This window comes from Carcharhinus amblyrhynchos, chromosome 13, assembly GCF_965287045.1.
Source record: "Carcharhinus amblyrhynchos chromosome 13, sCarAmb.v2.hapA, whole genome shotgun sequence".
NCBI classification, from domain to species: domain Eukaryota; kingdom Metazoa; phylum Chordata; class Chondrichthyes; order Carcharhiniformes; family Carcharhinidae; genus Carcharhinus; species Carcharhinus amblyrhynchos.
The window spans coordinates 20,554,901-20,576,755 of record NC_137336.1 but is presented as its reverse complement, the minus strand read 5'-3'; the positions used below and the strand labels follow the sequence as shown (position 1 = coordinate 20,576,755).

At 42.6% G+C, this 21,855-nt stretch overlaps 1 protein-coding gene across 2 annotated transcripts in view; it reads left to right on the top strand.

The window, feature by feature from the left end:
- LOC145351752 (rho GTPase-activating protein 7) overlaps positions 1 to 21,855 on the top strand; it is a 147,309-nt gene that overhangs the window by 120,645 nt on the left and 4,809 nt on the right. For both annotated transcript variants that reach the window (XM_080201360.1, XM_080201361.1), the window contains exons 4-12: positions 2,975 to 3,038; positions 5,382 to 6,778; positions 11,629 to 11,799; positions 14,330 to 14,489; positions 15,440 to 15,638; positions 16,930 to 17,143; positions 18,165 to 18,279; positions 18,920 to 19,135; positions 21,324 to 21,541. In XM_080201360.1, the coding sequence (XP_080057486.1) occupies positions 2,975 to 3,038; positions 5,382 to 6,778; positions 11,629 to 11,799; positions 14,330 to 14,489; positions 15,440 to 15,638; positions 16,930 to 17,143; positions 18,165 to 18,279; positions 18,920 to 19,135; positions 21,324 to 21,541 (2,754 nt within the window). The remainder of the gene's footprint in view (positions 1 to 2,974; positions 3,039 to 5,381; positions 6,779 to 11,628; positions 11,800 to 14,329; positions 14,490 to 15,439; positions 15,639 to 16,929; positions 17,144 to 18,164; positions 18,280 to 18,919; positions 19,136 to 21,323; positions 21,542 to 21,855) is intronic.

Below are 21,855 nucleotides of genomic sequence, written 5' to 3'. Positions count from 1 at the left end.
GGAAGATCTGATTCTTTTTCCATGTTGTCCTCAATTAAATAGATCTTCAAACTAGGAAAACAAATGGGTTACCAGAATTGCCTAATATGGAGAGGGGAAAATACATCAGGGCTTACATTCCTGATCACAGGCCAGCCATCCCTGGAGTTTAATGCTGCAACAAGAACCAGGCTTGGTTGTGATGCTTTCCCAAAGCTGTTGGTCTTGCATGTCATACTTACCCTATTACAGTTATAGAAAGCTCAAACTTTTCCCATAGATTCCCAAGTAATTACTCCTAAAATATTGTTCAGTTAATGTAACGAAGCATTTAAAAAATGCTCATTGTTATTTTTAAGTGATGCAATGTGACGCTGTAAGTTCCAGCAGCTATTTGTATAAACATCATTTTATATTGAAAGAATGGTTCAAGCACTGCCATTGTACACTGGAATTGAATCCCATTCAGAATGACTGTGCTATTTTCTCTTGCTCTCTCCATCTCTCTCTCTCTCTCTCTCTCTCTCTCTCTCTCTCTCTCTCTCTCTCTCTCTCTCGATCCTGAATGAAATGGGTGCCAGAATTTGCAATCTAGTTCCCCGGGGGCTAAGTCAATGAAACAAAGCTACAAACCACTGTTCAAAATTGCCAAAAAGATAGCTGGTGTAGGAATTCAAAATATCACAGTGTGGCAGGGGATACTCCTATGGAACTGAGATTGAAAAGCATTGCAGTTAATTGCACCTAATTCATGCTGTATCTAAAATTGGATTCTAGAAATTTCCCATTTCATAGAAGTCACAGTTTCTGATCCTCTTTATCTATGCTTGTAGTTGTAGAACTTTAGAAGGATGAGAGGGGACCTGATCGAGGTATATAAAGTTTTAAAACAGATTGATAAAGTAAACATAAAAGTTTCCTCTCATGGGCCAATCTAGAACAAGAGGTCACAAGTATAGACTGAGAGGTGGCAGATTTAAAATTGCGATGAGGAGGAGCTACTTGCAGGGGGTGGTGAATTTGTGGAACTCGCTGTCCCCTAGCATGGTGGAATCTGAATTGTTTCAAGAAGAAGATATATTCCTAATTTTTTTGAAAAAAAAAGGATATGGGGAGCAGATGGGGAGGTGGATTTGAGACTAGGGAGAGATCAGCCATGATCTGATTGAATGGTGGAGCAGACTTGAAGGGCTAAATTTGCCTACTTCAGCTCTTAATTCCTATGTTCCTGTGATCAATGTAGAACATGCGTCACAATCTCATTGCAAACTCCAGGCCAATGCATCCAATGTTAATGACAGCAAAGCTGTCAGCATTCTCTATCATAACTCCACTGAAACTGACATTCCCCTTGGCTTGATAAGGCCTGTACTGAATGGCCATATTTAGATAGGACTCTTTACGAACCTGATCCACCATGTTTCCCAGCTAGTCTGAAGATTTTAATCGATTAAACATTTGCCAATAATTGTTTGTCCATCAGTAAGGCCTTGCAAAGCAGCAGAGTGTAAGCACAGTTTAAAGGTACAGCTCATTACTTCTGTGTAGTCTAAATGTTATTTTGATTCTTCATAATTAACTTGAAGCTCAATGGAGGCACTTGGTCACAGCAACACACAGAAGGCATCACCAACACGAACTAAGTACCAGTGGCCTTGGGTTACACAATGAAATATTCGCGAGTAAGGTGGTGGCATTAGCTACAATTGCAAAAGACGTGTGTTAGTTGTTCCAGTTATTGATGCATGGGCCTAGTCTGCTGTCGGATCGCACTTTTCTATGGAGCAACGTAAAAGCAATTGTTATGTTGAGTCTGGAATCCAGGGTCCTGAGCACGACCCCGAATTTACCGCAGAGATGTGGCAGGAACTAAGATGCAATAAGTAAATTCTGGTTAATTGCAGGAAATCGCAGGACTTTGTGGCTAACATAGATTAGAGACTGATTCTAAGCATGAGACTATAAATAGTATTGTGCTGCACAAGGGTCTGGAAGAGCACTGTTCAGCAGAGATGCATAAATATACCTCAATGTACATTTTACATCTTATTTCCAGTCTTGTCATGATCGTACCCATCAATTATCTGTTCATGTTCAGTTTAATATAACAGTTTTGTCACATGGATTATGCACTGTCATGCCCATCTCTGCACTCACAGGACTCTTCAATGGTGGTAATGCATACTTGCGCTTGCTGAACTAGTCTACTTAGTTTGTCTGTTTAAAAACCTAGACTACGCAATTGTCAGATTTTAAAACTGGCCATTCATAAAGAGAAACCTCAGTTACTGAATTTAGTATCCTGTGCAAACTGTAATTTGGCAAATTAAACTGACACACTCCTGTGTCTGTGTTTAAAAGTAGGCATTTGCAAATACGAGACTGCCTTTTTCTCCCAATGTTTTGCTGATGTCCAGATGTCTGTTCCTAAAATTAGATGTGGCGGGGAGACCAGGTTTTCTAAATTGGGAAGGGATGAGTATCTTCCTCATCTATAAGGTGGCACAATGATTAGCACTGAGGCCTCACAGCCCCAGGGATCTGGGTTCAATTCCCGGCTTGGTTCACTGTCTGTGGAGTTTGCACGTGCTCCCCATGTCTGCGTGGGTTTCCTCTGGGTGCTCTGGTTTCCTCCCACATTCTGAAAGACATGCTACTTAGATGCATTGACCCGAACAGGCGCCAGACTGTGGTGACTGGGGGAATTTCACAGTAACTGCATTGCAGTATTAATGTTAGCCTTACTTGTGATACTAATAAATAAAATTAAAAATTTTACTTTACCATATTCAGTATGTAATCCATAACTTGCTCCTCTGTAACCTTAGATTAAGAAAGTATCTGTTTGTAGATTAATGAAAAAGACTTGGCTGAAGTATGTGTGTCCTAAAGGATTCCAGGGGAGGGGAGGATTTGGGGATGTGGGGCAACTTGGGTTATCGTCATATTTTTAATATTTTTATAGCCTATATATTCAGATTTTTATTTATTTCAGACGATTGAAAACCCTAAACAAATGTGCAATGATGAAATTGGAAATTGGTAGAGAGAGGAGAAAGGTAAGTTCAGTATTCAAGCACTTTATTATTTTCACCATATGATTGGAAATTAAAATGCTGAATACAGTATTTTAATTTCTTAAATATGAATAGTCTGTATGAGAAAGTGAGACTACAGGAAGTTCAGGAATATATCATCTTGATTAACTGATGCGCATTAGCATTATATCCTTCCATTTAAGTTCCCAATCTGAAATCGGACCTACCAGAAGGGAAGGAAAATCAGAGGGTGAAACAATACAGTGGTCCTGTAGCTCGAGAGATATGTCATTGATCTGGCCAAAGTTACTGGGCTGTCCTGGCCAGTGGAGTTTGGGGTACTGTGATGATGAGGGATTGAAAAAAGGACTTTTGTCCCTTTTGGTCAACATCAGATTTGTACATACTCTCTCAATGGGTATTTTGTCCCACTGCGGATTCAGTTTTACTCAAGACTGAACATTTAAAGCATCTTTGACAAGTGAACAAAGATTAATGTTGGGTATGATCTTTACCGCCCATTCCACACTCCTGCTGGAGTGAAGAGGGAGAATTTGGTGACGAACCAAATCTCTCTCCATTGCAGCGGGGTGGGAAAATCCCTCTGGTGTGAATGGTCGGAAAATTATTTTTCTTCACCTGAAATTTTAATTGGTTTTAATGTTAATGTTAAGAAGTCTGAATAAGAACTACCATCAAATTGTTGCATTAAAGATAACCAATGATGAGATCTATTTTTAAATATTGAATGCAATATTGGAAAATTGTAAGAATTGTTTATCCTTCCTGCAGAATCCTAAATGGAAGAGCACAAGAAACTATCACCAATTGTCATTTGTTTAAAAAAAAATCTGGTTCATTAATATCCTTTTAATGAAGGACCCCCCTGGTTCGCCCTAGATATGACTCCAGACACTCAGCAATGTTAGCTCTTGGCTGCCTTTTGACATGGCCAAAGACGCCATTCTGTTAAAGGGGAAATCAGAGAATGGGCAAAAACTGTTGGCCTTGCCAACAATGCCCACATCCCATGAGATTTTTTTTTAAAATGTGCACAATTCTGTTTAAAGCCTTTGATTTATTAGGATGCAACTGGGACTTGAAGGTTTAAGTTATAAGGAGAGGCTGGATGGACTGGGACTTTTTTTTCCCTTGCACCGTATGAGGTATGATCTATAAAATAATGGGAGCTTAAGAACATAAGAACATAAGAAATAGGAGCAGGAGTAGGCCGTCTAGCCCCTTGAGCCTGCCCCGCCATTCAGCAAGATCATGGCTGATCTGTCGTGGCTCAGTTCCACATTCCCGCCCTCTCCCCATAACCCTTAATCCCCTCGCTTATCAAAAACCCATCAACCCACGTCTTAAAAATATTGAGCGAGGCAGCCTCCACCACTTCAACGGGCAGAGAATTCCAGAGATTCACCACCCTTTGAGTGAAGAAGTTCCTCCTCAACTCAGTTCTAAACTGCCCCCCACTTTATCCTGAGGCTGTGCCCTCTAGTCCTACTGTCCTTTCTGATCGGGAAGAGCCTCTCCACCTCTATCCTATCCATCCCATTCATCATCTTATACATCTCAATGAGATCTCCCCTCATTCTTCTGAACTCTAATGAGTACAAGCCTAGTTTATTCAGCCTCTCCTCATAGTTCAACCCCCTCAACTCTGGAATCAGCCTAGTAAACCTCCTCTGCACTCCCTCCAAGGCCAAAATATCCTTGCGTAAGTGCGGTGACCAAAACTGCACACAGTACTCCAGCTGCGGCCTCACCAATGCCCTATACAGCTGCAGCAAGACCTCCCTACTTTTATATTCAATCCCCCTCGCTATGAAGGCCAGCATCCCATTCGCCTTCCTGACCACCTGCTGCACCTGCAGGCTGGGTTTTTGCGACATGCAAATGCAGTAAATGCAGTAGAAAGTCACCATCTTTCCCCAAATGTAGGGGAATCTAAAACTAGAGGGCATAGGTTTAAGGTAAGAGGGGAGAGATACCAAAGGGCACAGAGGGGCAATTTTTTCTCTGAGGGTTGAGTGTGTCTGGAACGAGCTGCCAGAGGCAGGTACAATTTTGTCTTTTCAAAAGCATGTAGACAGTTACCCCGGTAAGATGGGTATAGAGGGATATGGGCCAAATGTGAGCATTTGAGGCTAACTTAGTGGTTAAAAACTGGGCGTCATGGGCAAGTTGGGCAGAAGGGCTTGTTTCCATTCTGTAACCATCTATGACTGTAAGAAGATGACCTGCTGTCAGCCCTAATGATGATGGCATGTTACATGGGAAGGAATTCAAAACTTATGTTTGTTTCTTTGTTTTTGCACAGAATGAATGCCTGTTTTTGTCTTTTTTGTTCCCATTCAGAGTGATGATTCTGAAGATGAAGAGCCTTGTGCCATCAGCAACAAATGGACTTTCCAAAGGGGTAATAAGCGATGGTCTCGTGTGGAGACCTTAGAACTTTTCCATTCAGAAAGTCTCTCGTTGCCTGGTAGCCCCTGTTTGAAGAGCGTCAACAGCGATGATACCTTTGCAGAGCTGGGGGAGAAGCAGGAAGTCTTGTCGATTCACAGCAGTAGCAGTGACAGCATTGGCTTACCAAAAAACTCTGAGGCCCTCATTACAGATTTCGAAACTAGCCGAAGTTCCTCCAGGTGTTCCTCAATTAAATTGCCGTCCGCAGACTCTTCCTTCAGTGGCCCGCCATCCCCGAACGAGCTCTCAACGTTTAATGCTGGCGAAAACATCACTGAAAAGTGCTCAAAGACCAAGGGAAAAAGTTTGCTAAAGAAAATGGAAAGGCTTCGATTAAGAAGTTCAAGCCAGAAAAAAAGCAATCACGCAAAACTCAGGCCATTTATCAGTGCACCTGTGCTTCAGGAAGGATTTGAGGGCAAGTTGAGAAATCTCAATTGTGTTGACATTGCTGAACTTGATGAACCCATTCTTAGACAAGACCCATCGTGTTCCTCCCAAACCTGCAGCAGTAGTAGTCAGTCAGAGAATAGTAGTGCAGTTAGCACACCAAGCCCTGTCCTTCGAACAAGGAATCAAACCCTAGGTAGAAAACGAGGTGGTATGTACATGGAAAATTTTAATTCAGCCACTCCCCCACCTTGCAGGAATTTTGGCCACCAGAACTACATGAATGAGAGAGGTCAACATGACCATCTTTTTCAGATTCCGCAAGGCCACAAACCAGGAACGTTTCCTAAAGCACTTCAGCACGGTGTCTTATCACCGATTGATAACACTTCAGTCAACTGGAGAACTGGCAGTTTCCATGGTTATCGTCGGAGTAGATTTGGGAGAGACAGCAGGGTGAGCAGTTCAAAGGAGATGGACTGTGGACACGACTCCTCTAACTTGTTGGACAATCGAATAAGTATTTATGATAATGTCCCGGGGGTCCTTGTTCACTTGAACAATGGCGAGGTGACCGATGCAGCTGACGATGATGTGTTCGCAGAACTAGATGATGTCATGGAGCATGTCACCGGCCTCCAAAGGCTGGTGAACAAGTGGACAGAAAAGTTCTCCGATGAAGGAGAATCGGATTCCGCAAATGACTCAACATCTCCTTATCCGTCCTCGCCAAAGGACATTCATCTGGAGATAGAGAAACACCGTGAGTGTGTTATTGAAGGAGCACCAACTAATAACCTGGACACTGCTGAAAAGTCTGTCACTGAATTGGACTCATCAGCAGTCCATTATGAGAGAGACTCTGGAGTTGGCTCATCTCTAACGCACACTAACAGGTATTAAACTATTGGCCTTTCATAACTTGAGGAATTGCGTGATGGGCTAGAACAAGAGCTTCACACAGTTTTTACTATATTGCAAATACAACTTGCTCTAACACCATAGTTATGTTGGCATCATTCAATCAGTGTAACCATGTTCAGAATATTGGGCTGCTGTATATTTAATCGTATTGTACAACCCACATTTCATTATTAGCCAACTTGCCCTACGAATGTATGTTAAATTGTGATTTGTGCCATCTATCTGCACTGAAATAAGAACATAAGAACATAAGAAATAGGAGCAGGAGTAGGCCGTCCAGCCCTTCGAGCCTGCCCCGCCATTCAATAAGATCATGGCTGATCAGTCGTGTCTCAGTTCCACATTCCCGCCCTCTCCCCATAACCCTTAATCCCCTCGCTTATAAGGCACTAAACATTTGGTAATTGCCATTTTCATTGGGTTGAATATAGAAAGTTCTTTACACAATGTCACTACCTTGCACCTTTTAGATCTGATGATAATGCAGAATGACTTGCATTAATGAAATATGAAGCTTGTTGAAAAATATATGATTGCCTCATTGAACTTTTCTGAGCGAAAATTCCACGCGTTTGAGAACACTTGCAATTGAATTGAAAAATGCATAATAGAAATGTTTGCGTATGTGGAATTGGAAAATGCAATAGCTACTTTTCAGGAAATTTCTAACTTTAATTGTGTAATGTTGGTGGGCAAGATTACTTTAAGAAATCAACATGTCCATTGATAAATTAAGAAATAATATTGATATTAAAGATGTTATGGGATAGATGGGATGGAAGATCGGCCAGGAGGTGGTTGAATGGTGGAAAAGGCTCAGAAGGGTGGCTGACAACTCTTGTTCCTATTCCCCATCTACCTATGATAATGAACTATAAATCAACATTGGCTTTCCTCCCATATTGAGTATCCAGTCTGTGCCGTGAATTTTCTGATACCACCACCATCCCACCCCACCATGATCAATCCTTTTCATATCATTCTATCTACAAGATAAGTAAACTCATTAAGATCAATTTCACTCCAAACTGTTATAATTGAGTATTTTTTTTGGGGGGGATGATTTGGTCTATGATTCTATCGCTAGTAAATGGGATTAGATGGAAAGTCAGCTGCTTTCCGTATACCTGGTGGATGGTGTTCTCGTGTGAGATGATGGCATCTGTGTCGATGATCCAGCATGTCTTGCAGAGGTTGCTGTGGCAGGGTTGTGTGGTGTCGTGGTCACTGTTCTTCTGAAGTCGCGTGTAGGGCAGACCGGATAAGGATGATAGATTTCCTTCCCTAAAGTACAGTAGTGAACCAGATGAGTTTTTCTGACAATCAACAATGGTTTCATAGTCACCAGTCGATTTTTTTTATTTTTTATTGAATTCAAATTCTGCCATCTGCCGTGATGGATTTGAACCCAGGTCCTCGGAGCATTAGCTGAGTTTCTGGACTAATAGTCTAGGGATAATATCACTAAAGCCATCACCTCCCCCTCATGATGTCCTAAAGCTTGAAGGGCTTTGGGGATAGGGATTGCACTTGAATAACTAAAGGAAATGACCCACAGGATGCGTCAATGACACAATCATCAAGGGAACTTTCTAAGGAGGTTTTTGGAGGTGGCCACATATGCAGCAAGACTCGATAATAGGAAGAGAATTTGCAAGTATAATGAAGAATGACCTGAGGTGCTAATATGACAGCTGGCTTGGGAAAGTAGATGGTGCAAATGAAGATAAATGGCTGGAGGAGAATGCAGAAGTCAGATGAAAACAGGCCGTGGAAGGATGAGATTTCAGAATAATACTGAGGAACTGGAAGCTAATGGACTGGGGTGACAGAAGAATGGTGGTTGATGTGGATGTTTTAAGTTCTGGATAAATTGAAAGGCATGCAGAAGATGGTTGAGAATGTTGAACACTTTGACTGGAGGTGGTGCAGTCTTGTTGGTGAGACGGAGGCCAGCAATATTTGTTGAGAGTTTTGAAGTACAGTGATGGATTTTAAAGATTGATTTATTTATGAAGCATATTAACTTTGTGCACAGTCAAGGCAACTTGAGCGCACAGCCAGGGGGCAGCAGTAATGAGAACCCCTGGGGTGGAATTTTATGCCCTCCCTCCATCGTACATTTTGTGGCGGGAATCATTTAATCAGCTGGCAAGGTGGCAGGTCAGTCAGCCCCTTTTACAGTGGACGGATCTCCTGTCCTGCTGCCATTTGAGGCTCTTAAGAGGTCAGTTAGTGCCCACTTAAGGTTCTCACCCTGCTGCCACAGGTGTTGACCCAGCAGATGGCACAGGTCTTATTATGCATGGAGCATGACGAGCAAACCCTGATGTGCTGATGGGAGGGGAGCAGTTGTTCCTCACTCAAAGGCACTCGGTGCCTAATTTTGGGTCTCAGCATTGGAAATTGAGACTCCTGCAGAAAGCTGCCTCTTACCCTTGCTGCCAACCCCTTCCCCCCATGAGCATCCTTCTGTCCCTGGGACCCCACTTACTCTGAAGCCTCGGCATGGCCTTGTGCCTGCAGCAACCATCAGCTCCTCTGTAGCTTTGCTGAGTGCAGAAGAACTCCTAACCTCTGACTGGCCGGCAGCTCTTGGTGAGCAGGACTTCAGCCCCTGGAGTTCTTGATCTTGGATGTCGCCCTCCTGCTGGTTTAAGTGCCTAAGAGGCACAGAATAAGTGGGGGAGGGCCTTCCCATAAAGAGGCTATGCAGAGATCTCACTGGCTCACTATACAGAAGCAACAATCAATAAAATTAGGAAATGGTTGGTACTAGTCCAAACTGGAATTCCATTTTAAGGTTTAAAAGGCCAATTCGAACCAATACCAGTCATTTACAAGTTTTACTGGCCTTTCTCTTGTGATTGAGACCTCCCCGTCACCTCCATATGATTCCATCCCAGTGGCAGTTCAGTCAGCCCTTCTACCTGGGACCAGTGGATGGACCTTCTGCTTTTGAGGCCCTTAAAAGCATAGTTATTGCATACTGAAGATCCTCATCCCGTTGCCACTGGTGTTAACCCAGCAGAGGGTAAGGGTGTTATTATGTCAGCACATTAAAAGCACATTAGAGATTTATCTACCCCTGGTCTCTTCTAACCACAGAGGTGCAAAGCTTTCCACCCAGCGCTCTCTGTGGGTATAAAGTCAAAATATGCAGCACATGGCCCCCAAACAACGTAAGTTGTGTGTAATGGATGCCACATTCTGACTGGTGATATACGGGGTGGCACAGTGACCTGGACACGGTGGCCCAACATCAGGGACTGTGGTTCGATTCCCAGCTTGGGTCACTGTCCGTGTGGAGTTTGCATATTCTCCATGTCTGCTTGGGTTTCCTCCGGGTGTTCTGGTTTCCCCTCACTGGCTGAAAGACGTGTTGGTTAGGTGCATTGACCTGAACAGATGCAGGAGTGTGACAATTAGGGGAATTTCACAGTAACTTCATTGCAGTGTTAATGTAAGCCTTGTGATTTAATAAATAAACTTTATGAAAACTAACTTCAGGTTTTCAGCTCTTTAGAAACTATTTTTGTATGTTAATAATCTTATTGCTGATTCTAGGAAGCTAATTAAATGTCAGTAATATGACACAAAGCATGTTTAAGTGATGAGAACCAAAGGTAATCTTGATTCTAAACTTGCGAAAGCAAACAAACACAGTGGTTTTCCCTGCAGTGAGGAAGATGAGTAGTTTTTCACACACATCTGAGTCTCAAATGGAAATGTGGACTGAAGATCTCAAACAGAACCCTATACACTCTGAGCTCAGTGTGGAGCTTGTTCTCATAGATGCACAGGCATTAGTAGGCAAGTCTTAAGTTTTAACGTTTATTACTTAGTTTACTAAAACTCACCAGTTTGCACCAATGAAACTAGTAAATAATTTTCAAGTATTTTAAATCCGTTTACTCGCGTGAAGAACTAGACACTCATTTTTGTGATAAATGCATTATCAGTTATACAAATGAAACGATGCCAGGTTACCACTCTTGTTTGTATCACTGGAACGTTTTTTTAATGCAAGTAAAACAAAACTGCATTCTATTGCATTAACAAAACTGTGCTGGTTCATGGGTGATTATTGCATTTGTAATTGTTTTAACACATTTAACTGGAGAACTGAACTGTAATGGAAGCAGGGTAATTTGCACCCAAAATGGAAAACTAACCACAGATTATCATAGAATCCCTACAGTGCAGAAGGCAGCTGTTTGACCCGTTGAGTCTGCATCGATCACTGTCCCATCCAAGCCCTATTCCCGTGACCCCTCATATTTACCCTGCTAATTCCCCTGACCCTAAAGTTAATTTAGCATGGCCAATAAACCTCACCCGCACATCTTTAGAATGTGGGAGGAAACTGGAGCATCCGGAGGAAACCCAGGCAGACACGAGAGGAAAATGTGCAAACTCCACACAGTGACCTGGGTCCCTGGCGTTGTGAGGCAGCAGTGCTAACCACTGTGCCACCGTACTGCCCTCATTGACATCTTGCTGTTGTAATGACTTCAGTGAGGCCCAAGAGATGAAACCTGTTGGGAGTATGAACTCCCTGACTGAGGTGATAATTGCCTGCTCAATTAGGGAGCCTCACCTGTATATAAAAAAAAGGGAGTGTCAGGTCCACTGGCACTCCTGATTCTGACTTTGTACCCGAAGCACTCTAGGAGTGGAATTGAGTTTATAAATAAAGGGAATCTGGTGAAGAGACACCAGCCTTTGGGGAGTTATTTCAATTGTTATTTGGAGAAGAGTGTAATTTCTATATTTAACTAGTAGAAGCTCATTGCCAGACTGATGCTATTCTATGTTACAGGCAGCAGAGGCTGTGTTGGCCCGGTGAGCAGAACATGAATCCTAAGAATCTACACCTACAGATTGACAGCCAGTCTGCTGCTCAGCTCAACCTCTTACAGAAACTGGCCCTTCTGAAGCTCACTACCCTGATGGACAAATACTCCCCCTCCAGCAAGCAAGGCTGGAATTGGTAAACATGAATAGAATTTAATCTTGTTTATAATGCATGGGCAAAATTCAAGTATTTTGTTAATGTCGTCCGCATCCCTGGGTTAACACCTAGTTAGTTGGTTACGGCCACTTATCATTTTTATGCATGTTACAATCTTACTGACGTGGTAGCAATCCCAGAGAATTTAGCAAGTGTCAAAATTGCATTGATTGATTAAGACAGCTTATTGCAATCTCCAATGTACTACTTAAAATCCACCCCCGCTTGAAGATCAAAGCAGCACCCCACAACAATGGCAGCTTATGGACTGTTTTTCTAGTATTACACATTGTTTAAATAACATTGCTGCCTGTTATATGAGGAGCATATTGCCATTTCATTACATCTGTTTACAGATTACTCAGTAGAGCCTCGTGACACGCACCAAATTATTGACAATAGCATTCAATATAAGAATAGAACAGTGCCAGTGTTGTATTGTATACCAATACATTTTAAATTAACACAATCTTCATAGATTCTATTTTTTTGGTTCATATTTCATCCTTTCTCTTTGTGCTGAAGCCTCTGACACACCATGGCACTTGTTAAGTGTTTGAAGTTTTCCTAATAAGGCTGCGATTTGTTCCTCCTGAACTCCATAACTATTTTGAAAATATTATATTAGTCCAAAACATGAGTGTATGGACTAGATATTACAGTACACTGGAGTTCACAGGCCTCCAGCAAAATTTAGCTGGGGATGAGCTCAGCCCTGCTTTGCCCCATAATCATTTAATGAATATTAGGAAGTTGGTTAAAGGTGAGACTTTTCTTCCCTCATCTGGAAAGGGAATATGCCTCTGAGCTGCTGATCGATTAGATGGCTAGCCGCCCTGCGGTCTCAGAAGTGCCTTTGGGAATGATGGCCACTGCTTGAGACTGTGTATCCAGCCCCCCACAGTGAGGAGTTATGGAGCTGGCATGGGGAGGTGTGGTGGTGGCAGTAGTGGGCAATGTTTCAGCAGGGCCAAGGTAGAAGGTTCTGCTAGTAGTGGAGGGAAAGGGGGTGCGGGCTGGGGAGGAAGGGGAACCAGGATGGAGGAAGGCTTGGGGGTCCCTCTGGTGGGTCGAGGAGGCTTTTTAAGCCTCTTTCCACATTTCTCCCCCCCCCCCCCCCCCCCCAACCTTTATGTACGATTCCTGCTGGAAGAACCAATGACAATGTTGAATCTTATTTAATCAGCTGTGACTGAGCACTAAATACTAGGCCATCATCATGTTCTACAATTTCTCTCATCCTAAAAAAAAACTAATTTTTAGTGTGCTGTCTCAAAACAATTTAAAAATTCAAAGATTGCTAAAATGAACTATTTTTCAGTTTTAATTTTAAATTATTTTCAGCTTCTCCCTCTAATCCCATGTAAGATCACAAGGAATAGAAATAGGAGCAGGCCATTCAGCCCATCAAGCCTGCTCTGCTATTCAATAAGATCATGGATGATCTGCTTGGATGCCACTATTTAGCCCCTCCCTCTTAACCTTTTGACTCCTATATCAGTCAAAAATTTCTCCAACTCCTTCTTGAATACTTTCAATGACCGGCCTCCACTGCTCTCTGTGGAAGAGAACTCCAAAGACTAACGAAGTTCTGAAAAAAAATAAATTTCTCCTCCTGTCCATCTTAACAAAGAACAACACAGCACAGGAAACAGGCCCTTTGGCCCAACAAGCCCGCGCCGCCCTTTTAACATTCAGTGAGTGCCTCATTCCAATCCTCCTCCTACCTATGATTTTTGCCTACGCCTCTTGGACCCCACAATAAAGGTGTGCCATCTTAGATGGGAGACTCCTTTTTCTTTAATTTGTGGCTGCTATTTCTAGATTTTGTCACGAGATGTAATGTTCTCTTAATGTCTACCAGTCTCTTCAGAATCAAGATCACATCTAAATCTTCTAAACATCTTCTCCAATGAGTTTAGACTAAACCAGCTCAATCTTTCCTCATACAAAGCTCCTTCATCCCAGGAATCAGTCCAGAGAACCTTCTCCGAATTGCAACCAAAGCAAGTATATCCTTCCTTAAGGAGACCAAAATGTGCACAGGACTCCAGCAATCGTCTCACCAATTCCCTGTTCGGTCGTAGCAAGACTTCTTTATTTTCTACTCCACCCCACTTGCAATGATGGCCAACATTCCACTTGCATTCCTAAATACCTGCTGTACCTACATGCCTAGCTACTTTGTCTCATTCAGTAAAATGTGAAGTCTAATCCTTGCTTTTTACTTCCTGCTTTGCTGTCTGAGAGAATCCTCCAATCTGATTGGCTGGCTGATTAGTCTGCTTGTTGCCTTTACTGTGGTTGGATGCCACAGGTGGCCTCAAATTCAAAGTCACGTCAGAGTGGAGAATATCTGGAGGCGGAACAGCTTTATTTGAGGCCAGCTATGAGTGCATCACTTCACCCGTGATTGCAGAAGGGCCAGTGTGTTTGGTGTTTTGTTCAATCCTAAACTGGCCACAAGCTGTGTTAAGTCGTGTTAACTGTCAAATTCCTGATTCCATAGGACAGTTCCCAAGTTTATTAGGAAGATGAAAGCACCTGATTACAAGGACCAGATGGTGTTTGGTGTTCCGTTGCTGTTGAATGTTCAGCGTACTGGACATCCTCTGCCAAAGAGTATTCTACAAGCCATGTACTTCCTGAGGAACCACTGCCTGGATCAGGTTTGTGTGGCTATATTTAAAACACTGTTTTTGATCTGTGTTTGTGCTGATCACGAGATACGAATGTCCAGTTTCTTGATGTCAACCAATAATTTTATCAAACCAATATTTTTATCAACAAGCATGTCCTGGTCAAACATAGAATAGTTAGTCTTTACTCCTTCAATTTATTATTACAGATTACTTTGCTATCAATTTGCCCCGAAGTGAAACAGGTCATTTAGTGCTAATGTGGCCCGTTTGTTTTTTGATAATGTAATAGAATCCCTACACTGCAGAAGGAGGCCATTCAGCCTATCGAGCCTGCACTGGCAACAACACCAGGGCCTATCCCCATAACCCCATGTATTGACCCTGCTAATCCCCATGAGACCTAAGGGATAATTTAGCATGGCTAATTAACCTAACCTGCACATCTTTGGACCGTGAGCACCTGGAGGAAACCCAAGCAGATATTGGGAGGATGTGCAAAACACGCACATGCAAGAACCAGAGACCCTGACGCTGACAGCAATGCCAACCACAGTGCCACCATGCTGCAATACATGAATGCAAAGTAAGAATGCTCCAGGCTTGGAATTCTTATTTATCAATATTAAGAAGACGTTTATGAGCTCCGGATGTATTCTCTGGTAATTTTGACTGGTGAAAGTGTGAATTTTATTTCCATTGACTTTATTAATGTATTTATTAGTACAATGTAAACATGTAATAAGGTCCTACATGGAAAGTAAAAATTGTCATTGACTATGCCTCCTCAACTTTGGCTTAGTTTTACGTGCAATGGACTCCCCTAAAGGTTCAGATGCAGCAGCAGGTTTGAAATGTTTAGACCCAGGTTGACTTTGATCTCTGCTCATTACTGATAATATTTGTCCATTATATAAAAAAAAGTTAACTTCTAATATTGTGATGTTTAATTTCTTTCCATGTTATTCATCTCACATTAGGTTGGATTATTCCGAAAGTCTGGAGTGAAATCGAGGATCCAGGCATTACGGGAAATGAATGAGAGCTGTCCAGATAGTGTCAGTTACGAAGGCCAATCTGCTTTTGATGTGGCCGACATGGTGAAGCAGTATTTCCGGGATCTGCCTGAACCCTTGTTGACCACCAAGCTCTGCGAGTCATTCCTTCATATATATCAGTGTAAGTACATCTGTTTTAGAGAGTCACTGATACCTATGTGTGGTTTGTTTCTTCAAGCCATTTTGATAACTTGCATTGTTTCTTTCAACACAAATACATCTCTCCCATTAAAAGTTGCATGTTCCTGTTTCAGCAAGTTTTGACGTTTAGATGATTTTATTCAGTACATGGTTTCTACTACTGCAAGGATTTGAATTTTCAGATCTCCTTTCATATGTGAATAAACCTAATGAGGAGACCTGTATCCTTCCCTTCAAATTGGCGTTATCATAAGAATCTTTTGGATGTGTCCCAAATGGCTGTTTAGTGGAGAGAGGCAGATTTTCCTGATTCTCAGTTCAGTGGGATTTAACTTAGCAAAGAAACAGGAGGAGGCTATTAAGCATCTCAAAGCTGTTCTGCCTTTTTGTGTGACTATATCTGATCAGTGCCTCCATTTAAGCACTCTTTCTCTATATTTTTAAAGTTCATTTATTAGTACCACAAATAGGTTTACATTAACACTGCAGTGAAATTACTGTGAAAACCCACCACTCCGGTGCCTGTTCGGGTACACTGACGGGGAAGATTAGCATGACCAAGGCACCTGACCATGTCTTTGGGAGGAAACTGGAGCACCAAGAGGAAACCCAGGCAGACAAGGGGAGAACGTGCAGACTGCACAGACAGTGACCCAAGCTGGGAATTGAACCTGGGTCCCTGGCACCGTGAGGCAGCAGTGCTAACCACTGTGCTGCCCCATTCCTTAACACATTCTGATCCTGATGCCTGATGGGGCTCTTTAACTATGTTCACAGGGCATTTTGGAGAGAGATGTGCAATTAACACACTGTTTTCATTTAACAAACTGATTCTGTACTTCCTCACCTAAAATATTATTTTAAGAAATCAGTTAATATGCACTTTGTAGTTGAATGTTTTGTTGGTTAGAGGTTACTTCTGGCTAGGAAGTCATAGAAAATGATCTAAAAGCGAGCTTAATTTTACAGTAGTTGTAGCAGATGAAATAATTTGCCAGAAATGGTGGTGGAAACAAAAATCGAGGTTTTTGAAAGGAAGATGGCTGAATATATGGGGAAAAATAGAATGAAAAATTGAATTCCATTTTCCAGCCCACTTTCTGCACAGCCAGGTACAATGGGCTGAAAGATCTTTAAAATTGTAAACTTTTGGTCATTCTGTTTTTTTGTAAAGTTGATTGATCTACCTTTTTGATTTGCAAGCAATAGCTATTTATTATCCTCATTAATCAACCCAACTTGGAACTGTTTACTCTGTCCTTTTCCTGCAGTTGTGCCAATAGACCAGCAACTTCCTGCTGTGCAGTCGGCTATTCTGCTCCTTCCGGATGAAAATCGGGAAGCCCTGCAGACTCTCCTCTTCTTTCTCCGTGACGTTGTGGCCTGTGTCAATGAGAACCAAATGACACCTACAAACCTTGCCGTCTGCCTGGCTCCATCCCTCTTCCACCTCAATACCCTGAGAAGGGAAAGCACTACCTCAAGGTAGGTTTGAGACACTTGAACAAAAGAGAACCCCAACACCCTGGAGGTGTGCAAGTAAGAGAAATTTCTGCACCTGTGCACAGATAAAAGACAAATATGGGTAATAGAATGATAATGTGATAAAATGCGGAAAGTTGATTACTTTATTCCCTTTTTGGGCACAACTAAATGACTAATTACCTCTAAAAGGACAGCATTGTCAGGGGACTGAGACCTAACCCTTTTTAGGTTGGGATACTTTGTATACTGCTGTAAAATCAGAGGAGATTTGGGTGGGCAGACAGAATGGGGAAAATTGATTTGATTTATTATTGTCACGTACTGGGATGCAGTGAAAAGTATTGTTTCTTGCGAGCTATACAGATAAAGCATTTCCTTCATAGAGAAGGAAAGGAGAGAGTGCAGAATGTAGTGTTACAGTCATTGCTAGGATGCAGAGAAAGATCAAATTAATGCAAGGTAGGTCCATTCAAAAGTCTGATGGCAGGGGGAAGAAACTGTTCCCGAGTCGATTGGTAGGTGTCCTCAGACTTTTTCCCAAACTGTAAAAAAAAAATCACTCTCGATGCCAGGTCACATTCCTCTTTTATTTTCAAAAACATTTGCCTCCCAATTAAGTCAATGCAGAGACTCAGGAGTTCTCCGTTATTCAGTTGGCCCAAGATTACAGCGAATAAATGGGCTGTAGCTCATGCACTAACACAACAGGCTTGATCGCGTTCCATTCTGCAATGTACACTGAATGCAGTTACCCTTAAGAGGGAATCTTTGTTTATCTCCTTTGAAGAGGGGCAACTTTGAATTTCTAATTGCAGTCAGAGGTGTTCTTTCTTTTCTCAAGCTTTGGCTTTCACATTTCAAAGTCCTGCCGCAGACTGACTGCTTATCACCTGCTGATAGCTATGGAGGGGAGGAATGTTGCCAGATAGTGTCCCTGGAATAAATGCAGCTTGTGCTCAACAAACAACACTGACCAACACGATTGTGATTTAGACGGTGTTTTCTTTTCCACTGTGCCTAGGGTGAGCCAGAGGAAGTACAGCCTCGGAAAACCTGACCAGAGAGACCTGAGTGAAAACCTGGCTGCCACACAGGGATTGGCCCACATGATTGCAGAGTGTACAAACCTCTTCCTGGTAATAACCTTCCGTAAACTGTTGCTTTTTTGTTTGTTAATCAGTACTGATTGTAAATTTAATCCTCAACTAGAATTCCCAATTAATCAATAATGCTTATGAATTGTACGCCATGTATTTCATTCATAAACCAGTTGTGATTTTTAAAACTACTTTCATAATTATGAAACCAACAAAAAATCTTGTTTAATTCTTGAAGTTTCAGTCGGTATATGTAAAGATTTTATTATGAGAAATGCTGCTGACTGCAAGACACCTGCTCCTCTTTAATCCCTGGAGCATATGTAAATATTTTGCTCCCTCACTCTGACCTCCTTGTACGGTTGTGCAGTAATAAATTTAATTAAGTCATGGTTGGCTCCCTCATGGTCTGAGCAAATGGAGTGCTGCCTTTTTGGATCCAAATGATCTTTAGCGCGTTCCTTTAATGCATGTCAAGGTGAATGTTTTGCCCAATGTGCTAAACCTGCCTAAACTTAGCCATGGATACAGAAGAAAGTTGGAGTAATCTGATTAAATGATTTGTTTTCCTTTTGCTCAGTGATCTTTTCCATTCCTGTCATTGAACTCCTTGCTGCTGCTGCTAATTTACCTTTTGACAACGTAATTGAGGCAATGACAATTGTTTGCTTTCTTCCAGGTTCCTGAGCAATGGGTGGAGCAGTGCCAAAGCTTATCCATCAATCAGGATTTCCAGCTGGATTGTGATGATGGTCTAACTACTTTGGAGTGGTATTTTAATGTCAGAGCTGTGCTCCGGAACTCCTTGCAGAGCCTACTGAAGGAGGCAAAAGAGAAATACAAAGGTTGGATCAGCTGCTCCAGTGTAGAACATGCAGAAGTCGCGTACAAAAAGGTGACCAATGTCTATCAATATGGTACCTCCTTAATTGTATTTAATTAAAATGTTAAAGGACTTGGCAAAGTAGATGCCGGAGAAATGCATCCCTTGCTTGGAGAGTCTAGAACTAGGGGGTCATGGTCTCAGATCAGGAGTCAGCCATTTAGGATTGAGCTGAGGGGAAATTTCTTCATTCCAAAGGGCAGGACAGTGGTTAGCACTGCTGCCTCGTTAGCACCAGGGACCAGAGTTCGATTCCGGCCTCGGGTCACTCTGTTTGGAGTCTGCAAGTTCTCCCCATAAGAACATAAGAAATAGGAGCAGGAGTAGGCCATCTGGCCCTTCGAGCCTGCCCCGCCATTCAATAAGATCATGGCTGATCTGTCGTGGCTCAGTTCCACTTTCCCGCCCTCTCCCCATAACCCTTAATCCCCTCTCTTATCAAAAACCCATCAACCCGCTTCTTAAAAATATTTAGCGAGGCAGCCTCCACCACTTCAACGGGCAGAGAATTCCAGATATTCACCACCCTTTGAGTGAAGAAGTTCCTCCTCAACTCCGTTCTAAACCGCCCCCCCTTTATCTTGAGGCTGTGCCCCCTAGTCCTACTGTCTTTTTTGAGCGGGAAGAGTCTCTCCACCTCTATCCTATCCATCCCATTCATCATCTTATACGTCTCAATGAGATCTCCCCTCATTCTTCTAAACTCTAACGAGTACAAGCCTAGTTTATTCAGCCTCTCCTCATAGCTCAACCCCCTCAACTCCGGTATCAGCCTAGTAAACCTCCTCTGCACTCCCTCCAAGGCCAAAATATCCTTGTCTGCATGGGTTTCCTCCGGGTGCTCCGGTTTTCTCCCACAGTCTGAAAGGCATGCTGGTTAGGTACATTGACCATGCTAGACTCTCCCTCAGTGTACCCGAGCAGGTGCCAGAGTGTGTGGCGACTAGGGGATATTCACAGTAACTTCATTGCAGTGATAATGTAAGCCTACGTGTAATACTAAATAAATTTTACTTTTAAAGCGATAGGTTTTAAAGAGGATGTTAAAGGATGAGAATGGTATAGGGTGATGGTGGTGGTTTTTGCAAGGGAATTACAGAAAATGGGGCTAAGGGTACAAGTGCCAAATATGAGTAGTTAGTTTCGTGAGCAGAGCCAAAAGATACTGGGGACGATCTTGTCGGCACATTGTGCCGGCCGATCTGCAGGGTGAGCCGGTAAAATCGTGAAAAAGGTAAAAAAACTGGGTTCACGTGCGGTTTCTCGCTTCGTGATCTTACCAACCCGGAAGCGCATGAGGCTGATTATAATATTTAAATTTTCTTTTATTAGTGAGTCCGAAATGGAATTGTCCAGGCTCACTTACCTTAACCTCACCGGTTTAGGCCCTCGCTGGCGAGGATCGCGTATGGTCCCTAGAAACTGGGACCAGACATAATGACTTCGCCAGTGGGACTGGAGGCCATTGAGGCCCTCAAGGTGGTCAGAGGCAGTGTCAGCCTGGGACCCTGGTAGTGCCCACTGGGTGATTGGTGGGGTAGGTGATGTGTGGGGAATGACAATCACCCAGTGCACTATGTACACTTGACTTAGTGCATTGAGAGATCAGGGGTGTGTGTGTGCAGTGGTGCCCTCTAGCATTCAGCAGCCAGCTTCCCGGCATCAGTAAACTCCACCCACTCCCTACTGATGAGAATCACTTTTTGTCACCTGAAAGAATGGGCGCGATTCTCTCTCTAGGACTAGAGAGCACAGCCTCAAGATAAGTGGGGGGGTTGGGGGGGGGCAGCAGTTTAGATCAGAGTTGAGGAGGAACTTCTTCACTCAAAGGGTGGTGAATCTCTGGAATTCTCTGCCCGTTGAAGTGGTGGAGGCTACCTCGCTAAATATATTTAAGTCACGGGTAGATAGGTTTTAGATAGACAGGGGAATTAAGGGTTATGGGGAGAGAGCAGGAAAGTGGAACTGATCCACTTCAGATCAGCCATGATCTTATTGAATGGCGGGGCAGGCTAGAAGGGCTAGATGGTCTACTTCTGCTCCTATTTTTTAGTTCTTATGTTCTCTCTCTTGTTTTCACACTTGTTCAGCACTTTGAATTTTTTTGGTAAGATCAGCCGTGCACCAGCATTACAAATTTAAGGATGATTGATATTGATGGACTTCAAGTTAGAATGACTAACTTTTGTTGATCTTTCAGGTTGACGACAATCATCCCTTGCGGCTGTGGAAAGTATCCACGGAACTGGAAAAGCCACCAGAGGAGATTCTGAACCATTTGCTTCGGGAACATCACCTTTGGGAAGAAGACCTCCTTCACTCAAAAGTCATTGAGACTCTAGATGATGAGGCTGAGATATATCATTACACCATCAGCAGTACATTCCCACACCCAGCCAGAGACTATACAGTTTTGAGGTAAGCAACAAGGATTTAATTTCAATTTGTATATGCGCCTATTTTTGAAACCTACATTTTAGTAATTTCCTTAGAGACAGAATCCTTTGCTCAGACTTTGTCAGTGTTGTTATGAAAAGCCTGATTTGTAAAATTGTTCACTGTGAAAGCAGTAATTTTCTCTTTCTTCACCTTCCTTTGACTCTATTTTAATCTATCTCTATATGACGATTTAGTCACGCGCAGTAGGATTGATGGTGATTCCACAGAATTTGAGCAATTAGTTCTTAACAGCACAAAAAGATCTGCAGAACTTGCTATGGTAGCACGATGGC